Source organism: Fusarium oxysporum, chromosome II (assembly GCF_013085055.1).
Source record: "Fusarium oxysporum Fo47 chromosome II, complete sequence".
Taxonomy (NCBI): Eukaryota; Fungi; Ascomycota; class Sordariomycetes; order Hypocreales; family Nectriaceae; genus Fusarium; species Fusarium oxysporum.
Window position 1 is genome coordinate 4,451,835 of NC_072841.1, and position 11,170 is coordinate 4,463,004.

The 11,170-nt window shown below is 48.1% G+C and overlaps 2 protein-coding genes and 1 non-coding gene across 3 annotated transcripts; 1 reads left to right on the forward strand and 2 right to left on the reverse strand.

The window, feature by feature from the left end:
- The first annotated feature begins 4,125 nt into the window (after window positions 1-4,125).
- FOBCDRAFT_18424 (uncharacterized protein) lies at window positions 4,126-7,067 on the forward strand. Its single transcript, XM_031174583.3, has 2 exons — window positions 4,126-6,751; window positions 6,805-7,067. Exons 1-2 carry the CDS (start codon window positions 4,157-4,159, stop codon window positions 6,904-6,906), a joined length of 2,697 nt encoding a protein of 898 aa, XP_031051368.2. The 5' UTR covers window positions 4,126-4,156; the 3' UTR covers window positions 6,907-7,067.
- On the reverse strand, window positions 6,979-7,890 carry FOBCDRAFT_216090 (ubiquitin-conjugating enzyme/RWD-like protein). Its single transcript, XM_031174584.3, has 2 exons — window positions 7,394-7,890; window positions 6,979-7,345 (listed from the first exon to the last, which is right to left on the reverse strand). Exons 1-2 carry the CDS (start codon window positions 7,635-7,637, stop codon window positions 7,092-7,094), a joined length of 498 nt encoding a protein of 165 aa, XP_031051369.1. The 5' UTR covers window positions 7,638-7,890; the 3' UTR covers window positions 6,979-7,091.
- A 555-nt stretch (window positions 7,891-8,445) lies between these two features.
- FOBCDRAFT_t51 lies at window positions 8,446-8,536 on the reverse strand. The gene has a single exon. It is a non-coding gene; the product is annotated as a tRNA-Glu (tRNA).
- Between the last annotated feature and the right edge of the window lie 2,634 nt (window positions 8,537-11,170).

Sequence of the window (11,170 nt, forward strand, 5' to 3'; positions counted from 1 at the left end):
CTTGATGGTATTGGCCTATTCAGGCTTGAAGTTCAGCCTTCGAGAGGCGATATTTGAAAGAGTGGACGATGCAACGAGGCGATCTGCATGAGAGATGTTAGAATTGTGATGATGATGATGATGATGAAGAAGAAAAGTGCATGATTAGCGGAAAGTGCAAGCAATCGTCCAGATTTAACAGAGGGAAAGAGCATTGCTGTCGAGCATCAAACGGAAGGAGGGACTCAGGCGGAAGCCAGCTGGCAGCGGATAGCCGCCACAGGTACGGCTCAATGCGCGAAATGGGAAAGAGGCATTTTTGAAAGACCGTTTTCTCAAGGAGAAATGAACAATATTATGTTCTTTGTGTCTTTTAAAAAGACAGGTGCTTTTTTTGAGTCGTTGTAGTCGAGTTCCGATCATGGTGATGTGAAGACATAAGTGGAAGTGGAAGTGTACTCACCGTCAACGTACTGTGGAGTTTCAGTCAAATCGATGATGAGTTTCTGTAATCCTCGAAACTCCCTTTCCGAACAATATTGATTCAAAAAGAAACGAAAGAAGGGATCAAAGAGGAAATATTGAAACCAAAAGCTGTAATGGCTGGGGATGCCTTTATTGCTCTTGACGGTCGCAACACTCTTGCGAATAGTCTGGCCAGCCCCGCTGAGAATCCGAGACCCTGAATTCCAACGCGTGGTTCAGATCCCAACGTCGAGGTCACTGCCACACTTCCGGATTGAGCCACCGAATCCTTTGATGGTGCTGGATTGAATCAAGGACAAAGAATGCTTTGTCCAATGGTGCCGCTTCCGGTTTACGGACGCCAACTCCCACACAATCGGTGGACTTGTCTCAGCGTAGAGTGGTTGACAGACGCTTCGGGAAGTTTTTGGCAGAAATTCAATTAAACTGAACCAGAAGAGTCTCGGTAGTGGAGAGTAATGATGTCGACTGTTCAGATGAAAGTCGTTTTCGAAATGAGCGGTTGACAAGCCTCGTTGATAAACTTTAGGGAACCGTTGGAGCCTATATCAGCCTGCCGTTTTCTGTAACGACTTGACGATCAACGGTTTTCACAAGGTTCGGTAGATCCAGGCAAAGTTATTGCGAAGGAATGGTTATGATACAAGCGTGACTCTCCCAAGTCTTGCGAGTCGCGTTTCTTTCGCAAAACGCTTCACCTTTTAAGATCTCGAGCTGTCGATACTCTTCACAATACAGGAACCAGATAATCGGTATTTTGAATGATAAACGAATGAGATTGAACGGGCAGAATCGCAAGGAACGTGGGTATGGTCGAAACCAGAAGAGAGTGTAGATACGAACGTCAAAGAGACGGAAAAGAGAGTTGAATGAGTGTGAAGCGAGCCAGCCCGAACTTCAAAAGAGTGAATGGATAAAACCCGAGAATAAAAGCAATCGAAAAGGAATGGAATAACAAAAGGGAAATGCACAGCTGGAAAGATGGAGAATGGAGAATGGAGAGGACGATCGTCCGCGAAGTGGGAGCACACGCCGCTAGAACATGGCATTGACAGGCAAAGCAAAGAGCATGGGGTGTTTGGTTCTAGCCCGGGGGCAATTCAATTCATCTTGGCACTCAACGGAGCATTTCTCTTCTGAGAAGGGAGGGGATAGTTTGGTTGTGTCGCAGTCAAAATTGCATCGGTTCCAAGGGTCAACCTATAACGCACAGGGGTGTTAGAGTGGTCTTGTGTCGTGATACCGAACTAAGAAGAATACCCTGGGGTCATTGGCCGATCTTGAAGGTTGTAAGCGCTGGTAGGGGCAAATAGCATGTCGTAAATACCTCTCCATGGATGAACGGCACGCGATAAATGCAGGTACAAGGCACCCAGCAGCTGGTAGTCGGAATGAATACATGGAGATCTCCAAGGCTGTCCCTGGATAATGCCAGTTAGCAGCAAGCCCAGGGGACGTCTCGGCAGAAGAGTTGCCGAATCAGAGCCTGTACACAGCATCGGGTCACATTGCGAACGGCGCCAGAAGGTCTGGGCTTCCATCATTTCTCCTGTCAATCACAACGGATGAGCAACTCTCCAGATTGGAATCTACAGATCTTCACTGTTCAGCCAAACATTGATTGGATTCCTGCGCCTTGCAGAGTCGCGCGGGCTCCACCACGTGCACAATTGCTTAAATGATTGCATAACATCGAATGGCCAAATCTCCTTCGTACGGCATTCTATTACACACTAAAGGGAACACTAGGACATGCTGGTCATTCACGGTTAGATCGGTCGCTAATTACTCTCTCATGATCTGTGTGGCTATGACGCCGTTGGACTGCTTTTGGTAAATTGTCTCAGATTGTGTGTCGTCAAGTTTGCGGATGGCTGGTTTGCTAGTGTTGTGAGCGAGGCAAGGGTCCAAGCCTCAAAGACAAAGGGAGAGACAAGGGGTTTTCTAAGTGGTAACGAACGAAACCTCTCTGAATGAGAGCTGATTGATGGCCATGATCTTCAGGTCCTGGGTGTTCATCGTCATTTGTCTGTTTCGTTGATATGTCTCTACAAGAGTTTCAACGTTGTAAATTCCCAAACATTTATTTGCTTTGCATAAGGATTTACATCCAGGGGTTGGAATATCTGAGGGGCCAAGATGCCTGAAACGGGTTTCACTTCCGGCATCAGCCAATCATAGGCTGTCTGTTCCTCACTGCCACCCAAGCCCCTATCATAATCGAGAGTGGCGTTGGTCGTTTAACGGCGGGATGACCTCAGTCTGGACTCTGAAGTTAGCTAATAAAGGTGGTGACCCTGTAAATATCGTAAATAAAGACCAACATAATTAATATCTTTCAACTTAAGAATCTTGGCTTCCTTGGCTCTGTTTGTTGGTTGAATTTTTGGGAGATTTCGATCACTACGCTTTGGTCGTTCAATGTTCATACCAGTCAGTTAGTTTTGGTTCCCTCCAGTTGCTCCACGCTTCAACGCAGATCTGTTACAGTATGATTTACTTGTCCAATCTCCCTTACATTGAGTGCCAGTACGAGGTATTATTGAATCGACATTGCAACTACGTATACAAGCGTGAATTGGATACTTGATCTGCAAGTCTTTAGCTCATTAATGAGAGTGAGTTTTCTGTATGGCAGTACAACCATGGCCACGTTTCTCGGTTGCCTCAAAGCTCGTTGAACCAGCGCCATGCACGTTTGCTACAGTAGACAGTCCAGAACCGCCCAAAGCTCCTTGGCTGTTCTATTTATTGGTTACTACTATAGCTGTTGTAACGATGGTACAGTCTAATTTGAGAACAGGGTCCTGGTGCCCAATATCCGCGTTATTTGGGCATTTTGGAGACCATCGCCTCGTTTCATCACGAAACATCACTGATCACACAACTAAACATGAGCGTAGTAGGATGCGGTGTTAAATTATAGGATCCTAGCGATAATGTCATTACTTTCATGATCATGCATCCGCACGACCTTTTGTATCCTTGAGGGAGAGATAATGAGGATGAAAAATTACGCTCTGACAGTTCAACTCGTGGCTCACATCAATGGCTGTGCGCTGTTGTCACTTACTCAAACAAACTTATATCGTATGCTTGCGTATAATGACAGTATTGCCCACATCAACCATCAGAGTAGTACAGGGTAGGCGACGTATGGTGTGTAAGTGGATCAGCTTTCTCAATGGCAATATTCATTGGTCTGGAATACATTGCGCTGCTAATCAGACTTGTATTCTCCTTTCGGGTTGGCCCGTGATTACTTACAATTCTTTTCAGTCAAGCTGTGGCAGCGTATGGAATCCAAAGTAACTTTCAAACGCCAATGTCTTTGCTTTCAGACATGGCTGGCTGAGTTTACACGTCTAGTGGTTTGCCAAGTTTGATGCATTCCTTCTTCGGAACGATCCTGACATGAGATATCCAATTAAGTCTACCGAGTTTGCTAGAAAGTATTAACATTTCACTTAAGTCGATTCCATCAAGCAAACAGGAGTGAACGCTCTGGACCTGATCTGTAGACCGTACAGAATCAAGTGATAAGGCAGCCACAAGCTATGCACAGCCACATAACCCCACATCCGAATGCGGCCCCTGGCTAGGGTCGCATCTCACAGTTGCGATAACAGACAACTACTTCACTTCTCGTACTATGATTAACTATTTCCAATAACATACCAGATATTTCACGATGGACGACCTCTCAGGCCTCGATTGGTCCTCTAAGCCAGCCGGCGGCCAACCGAAGCCGCCTATTATGAACTCGGCATTCGCGCCCATGCGACCAACACCATCCCCTTTGGGCTCAGGTCGTAACACGCCTCTGTCCACACAGGGCTCTGGTTCCGTGGCCCCTAAGCCGGCACCGACGAAGCCATCGCAGGATAGTTTCAGCAATTTGATGAATTTCGGACCGGCAAAGTTGAAGCAGAACTTGAGTTTGGCTGAGCGACAGGCGCAACTTGAGGCTGAGAAGCGACAGAAGGAAGAGGAGAGAAGGAAACAACAGGAGGCTCAGTTTGGTAATGGACAGTTCTGGGACGCACTTGGAAGCAGAGGTGCATCGACGAGCCCTGCGTTACAACCGCCGCCTATCTCGAACACGCCAAAAATCGACGACGACGACCTCTTTGCCGCCTTCAATAAAGATACCAAAGTCGACAATTCGAGTTATTATCCTCCTCCTGAGTCGCATCGATCGACATCAGCGAATGGGGCCCCAGCAGCTGCGCCAATTAACTTGAGCGACCCCAACGCATGGAATCCTAACGGAAAAGGAGCGAATGGAGGCGCCTTTGGAGTTGAAGATGATGATCCCTTTGGCCTGAACCAGATGAAACCCGCTGCTGCTCCTGCGGCATCTACCCAATTGGCAGATGATGACGACTTTTTGGGAGATCTTGCACGTCCAGTTGAGGAAGTACGACGTAAACAGGAAGCCAGCAGACCAAATGCGGAACCTGGAAAGCCTATTGAAGACGAGGACTCAAGCTCATCTGAAGAGGAAGCTACCCCAGCACGTGAGCAGTATATTGAACGAACACCACGAGTCAACAAGGATCCTTTTGATCGAGCTGTGGCGCAACTTGTGGACTATGGGTTCTCCGCTGACGATGCCCGACGTGCTTTGGTTGAGAGCGGTGACGGTTACAATGCTCAAGCTGCGGTCAATTGGCTTCTGGACGAGGCGCATCGAAAATCTAAGGAACAGGCGCAGGCGAAACCCTCATCTGCTAGTTCTAGTAGGCCCGGAAGTCGACCTCCAAGAGGTGATAGCAGGTCGCCTGCAGCGGGCGATCAGGACTTGGCAAAGACAGCTGCTGCAATGGGTAACAGCCTGTTCAAGACTGCTAACTCACTTTGGAAGACTGGACAGAAAAAGATGCAGCAGGCTGTCGCCGATTTCCAACAAGAAGGCGACCCAAACCAACCTAAGTGGATGCGGGAAGCACAGCAGCAGTCCAGATCGCAAAGCGCAGGAAAGGCACGAGCAGACGCTACAGACGAAGCTATGATGCTTGAAGCTGGCGGCCGTCCCCAGCCTCGTCGGACTAACAGTCGACCTACTGAGCAGAGGGCTACTCCTCAGACATCGAGGGGACAATCACCCGCTCACTCTGCTGGCAGTCGTGCCAGTCCAGCACCTCGATGGCAACAGCAGGCGCAACCACCGACATCGGCTTTTGATTCTAAATCGCGACTCAACAGACTGGCGGCAGACGATGAGATCTCTACTTATAGAAGCCCTAATAGGAGAAATAAGACATCTTCACAGGCCTCTTCGCCAGCGCCGACATCCAAGCCGGCGGAACCAGAATCAGATCTACTCTTCAACTCTCAAGAAGTTAGACCATCCCAGTCTATGCCTTCACGACCCGCTCAGCCTTCTCCTCGACCAACTCCACAGGCTAAGCGACCCTCACCCCCTGTCTCAAGACCATCACCACGACCAGCTCGGGAGATCCCGTCTATCAGCCCCGTCGCGCTCCAAACCTCTACACAGCACCGCCTCCAGGGTACAGCTCACTTCAAGCGAGGTGACTATGCTGCTGCCCACTCATCCTACTCGTCTTCGCTGTCAGCTGTTCCACCGACACATCCTCTTGCCATCCTCCTCCTCTGCAACCGTGCTTTGACTGCGCTAAAGACCGGAGAGCCCAAGCAGGCTGTCGAAGATGCCGATAGTGCACTCAAGCTTATCGGACCTGGCAATGGTCAAGGAGAAGTGGTGGCTGTGAAGAATGAGAGTGGAGTAGACGAAAACCGAGACCTGAAAGACCTTTACGGTAAGGCCTTGAGCAGGAAAGCAGAAGCTCTAGAACAGATGGAGAAATGGGGCGATGCTAGTGCGGTCTGGCAGTTGTGTGTCGAGAGTGGCGTTGGTGGATCGAATGCCATTAAGGGTCGACAGAGATGCCAAAACACTCTGGCACCCAAGCCCAAGCCAGCACCGAAGCCAGCAGCCGCCAAACCTCGGCCTAGACCCTCCGCAACAGCCAGTCTTGGACCTCAAAAGAGCTCTGAGGCCGTCACGCGCCTTCGTGAGGCAAATGAGGCTGCAGCCAAGGAGGATGACGAGAAGTTTGTGCTCTCCGAGAAGGTTGATGCCAAGGTATCTGCCTGGCGCGACGGAAAACGAGACAATATTCGGGCTCTGCTTGCTAGTCTCGATAGCGTACTGTGGGAGAACAGTGGATGGAAGAAGGTGGGCTTGCACGAACTAGTTATGAACAATAAGGTCAAGATCTCGTATATGAAAGCTATCGCAAAGACACATCCTGACAAGGTAAGCATTGTATCACACATGACCCTGTCAAGAATCTTTCTAACATGTCGCAGCTTCCTCAAAACGCAAGTACCGAGGTCAGGTTGATCGCAGGATTGGTGTTTAGCACTCTCAACGAGAGCTGGGATAAGTTTAAGGCGGACAATGGACTATGATCTATACATGAGCATGAGGGATGGAGTTTGTAGAGCGTTCACTTAGAAGCGTGTCTTGAGACGGATGTCGGATGAGTATATGAATTCTATCTAGGCGGCGATACCGCTGCCGAACACCATGCTATGCCATGCTTCGCCGTGTCAAAAATGTGCGCCAATACTCCTTGCCACTAAGTATTTATATGCTATAGACCCAGCATTTTTCGGACACCTTCGCGGACCTTATTCTCGTATTCGGTGCGCCGTTCACGCCACATCTTTGCTGCCTCAACGTTTGCAGGAGACTCGTCGTTGGGCTCGGCGAGCATGCTCATGACAGAGATTAGGATCTTCTCGACAGACTGAATAGGTGACCATCGTTCGGATGCGTGCTCGTAATGGTTGGGATCGTCGCCAGGAGGGTGAAGGATCGAAATGCATACCAGACCACTAGGGTACACTGTAGAAAGTCAGTATGAGCATGCGAAAGACTGAAGAGTTGACGAACCATTGGGGTGCCACACATCGGCGAGGAACTTCATTGATGGCGGGGCAAGCGGATAGTCCTTTGGAAACTTGAGCTCCGCAGGAAAGACGCCACCCTCAAAGGGAGTACCCTCAGGGCCTTGAATAAGGCACTCCCAGTGAAGAAGATCGTCTTCAGAGATGGGGCCGGCGGTGATGCCTTCTGGTGGGTTGTTGGTGAGAGCGCGATACTCTTGGAGTAGGCGGCGGTGGGCGGTAGACGTCATGATGCGGGGTGTAGTCAATAGGGGGAGAGTACCTATGCTAGCTAGTTACGAACAAAGAAAGGATGTATTCTAAGGAATTAACGTTGTAGACGCTAGACGAGAAATGCAATGATGTTGTTCGAACAGACTCAGAGAAGCGGAAGGAAGGTACGTTTCGGACAAGGTGGAGGGAAGGTGACGGCTAGTGGGGACCCCGGGATACGGACCACCCCACAATTTTATTTCGGCGTCGATAGTCTTTTGCCGTTTTTGGCAGATGTCAAAGAATCATGGATCTGACAGCTGGGAGCAATAATGAAGCCAAATTGAGAGCTGAGTGACTGAACCGGATAATTGGATATATTGGGATGGATGAAAACACGTAAGCACCATGTTCGTGCAGGTACGCTGACTTTAACTCTATGAGAGAAGCTGACAGGGTAGTGAAACATGATGAGAAGCAGAGCAAGATGAAGTTACCCTGCTGTAGTATACAAGCTGGTGGTTCATATCAAGGGGTTCGTATCAGCTAGAAATGGCTTGGCTTCTCAGATAGTACTAAGTGTTCGTGGATGTTCTACCCACGAAGCTGAAAAGAAACTTCAAGAGGCATTTTCATACAAAAGTAGTTTGTTAATTAAGATTTCTATAATCAATCCATTAAGGAAAGCCCATGAGTAAGCTGGTTTCTGAGTAGGGAATATATCACCAAAAAGAAAAAAAAAAAAAAGAAAGAATACCGCTTTACTCTCGGCATGGTCAATATGTCTCACCACGAATTGTAAAACACCACAAAAAGATCACTAACTCATAGTGAGCTCGTTGGATTCTCCGGTGCGGGGAGTCGAACCCCGCTCGCCGCGGTATTTATTGCAGTGCAATTGAAAACGCGGAATGATAAACCGATACACCACACCGGATGTGTTTGTTGGAGACCCATATTCATTTTGAGTACTATAACCGATTTCGCAATTTGTGGAGAGCCCTTGGTTTAGGACCCACTCAGCAACATTGGCTCTTGGGGAAAATGCGTTGATTGGCTGTTTGTCGAGTTACTTTGGACAAGTGCCGTGTAAGTCAATTCTCTTGTTGTTTCTCTTATTGTAGATCGACCATCCAGAGTGTATGTATTTATATGAGCACGCTCGATTACTTGGTGAAAGTCTCTATCTATGTATCAAGACGATGAACTAAAAAGGGGTGAAGAACATTGGTAATGCTGATATTTGCATATCGATGATGTTCACAGAGTTGGTATACTCAATGGTAGTTATTACACTCCTGTGCACCTCCATTTTTCCCGTCGATACTAAATAGCCTATTTTGAGTCAGCTATAGAGTAAGAGAATATATGAGAGAACAAGATAGACCTATGGTGTCTCTCTCCTCTCTGACCTGCGAATAACAAGAGGTACTAGGGGTTCCGAAGCATAGACTTGATATACCATGCGGATTGGGTATTCTCCTTCAACAACAAGGAATCTCTGCATGAATTTAATTAATGTTATGGAAGTTTCATGCAGACATTAATATCTTGAGTGGCACTCCCCGCTCCAGTGCCATCCTCGTCACTACCCTCATCAGGTTTCGTGCTCGCATGTAAACATGTAACTAGCCTGGCGATTGTGCATATAGAATAGAACTTGATGCTGAAGATAACCTTGAAGTCTAGAGCTTTATAATGCAACCTCACATTAGCATACGACCTGGACACGTAATCTGTATTCTGACCTGAGCAGTCTTTTCATTTGAGCGAGCCTCTTGGGCACAAGGTTAGAAATGCCTTTGCCAGCTGCTTGCTATACTTTTTGGATAATGATTTAAAGAACAAAGTCTATTATGCTATATCTTAAGAGACATACGATAAGTCTTTTCACTATGCGACACTTATGGCGAGAATAGGATAAAAAAGCCTCGACATAAACTTATCCCAAGGATTACAAAGCGTTAGGAAAAGTTAGTCCTAAGTTTATGATGAATTAGGTAACCTTAGGGTAAAGTTATCCTAAAGACCAGAAGATGGTTTTCAATATCAGCTTTATGTCTTATCCCTGTAACTAACATTGGATAATCTTTCCCAACATGGCCCTGGATGACTCACTAATTCTCCACGTCAGGTATTCAAAACATGAGAATACTAAGGCTCCCTTGACACCTGATCCTGCTTGAGGTTCTCACGACTGAGGAGGCTGGGGTTATTCTCGATCATCATCTGGTCGGGTCTGTCGATAGGAGTGGAATTGGATGCGTGTCTTGTATTTGAGGCGTGATTCTGCTGGTGGTTTACAAGGCTTGGGATACTGTCGATCACCATCTGGTCGGGCCCATTCACAGGCTCCTCTTTGACTCGCCCGCCATGGGCACCGACGATGTTGCGGCCCTGCTGACTACCCTGACTGACAGCGTTGTCAGGAACCCCTCCTCTCCACCGTCTACAGCCGGATTACCAGCAACTTAATGCTGTCATCAGTGAGTTTAATCTTCTGTTAAGCAAATGTTAGCAGTATCAATGACTTGAGTGTCTGTGATTGCTGTACCCTGTTCGTCCTCACCCTTAGATTAAACCACCTGGTCGCAGATTCTCATTTGCTCACTCTAGAAGCTCGTGATCTCTCTGCGCCAGTTCTTCGTGACTGGATCGAGCTTCATCGGGCCCCTGAGCGAGGTCGCCCACTCGTCGTAGTAGACAAGATGGGATTTGGCAACCGCCCTGGGAAGGATCACTGAAAGTCGGAGCTGCTGGTGCTTGTCTTTTTTGTAGAGAACATGGAACTCTCCAAGGTTACGCCCCAGAGGACAGATGGCCAGCAAGCAGCCGGCTTGGCATAAGACTCTCTTGATTAGTCACTTGGCCGATGCGTCACCTCTGGCTCGCCAACCGGGAGGCTTTATTCAACCTACCTTACATTTTACTTTCTATGTTCAATTTTGTGAAGTTAAAGAGTGCGGTTGGTACGGGATGACATGACCTGTGTAGGGTTCGAAGGTCCCGACGAGGTTGGAGTCCTTGGGGGTATGGTAATGAAGACGGAGAAGCAGCCCTACCATAACTCCTAGCTGGTTCCTAGGAAGATTAGTACAACATTCAGTGCCGCTAAGACAATGGGTGGTCAAGGACTCACGAGATAACTCCATCTGTCTCCTTCTTAGCGTCTGTGAGATCGAGACCCGTGAGGTCCTGCACAGATGTCACTTCCCCCTGGAAGTCTTCACCTTGAGGTCGTGGCCATCTTTTGTGGCGGATGAGAGAACGTCGAGCTCTGCTGCTCCGCTCAGTGGCATAACTCCAGTCACTGGGATTAAGAGCAATGTCCTGGCGTTGGTTGGATATTTTGCACAGATGATAGGAGGAAGAGTGTCACCGTGGTTCTCAAGGACTTGAAAAGAGATGGCGACTTTGAATCAACAGTATGAATGGGGTATGTGACAAAGAGAGAAGGACGACGACTAGCGCTTTGGGGGTCTCTGTAACTGGAAGATCTTGCACTACTAAGAGTGTTGATAATCAAGCTTGAAGTCTGGGCAAGCCCAAGACGATGGGATGATGCCAATAA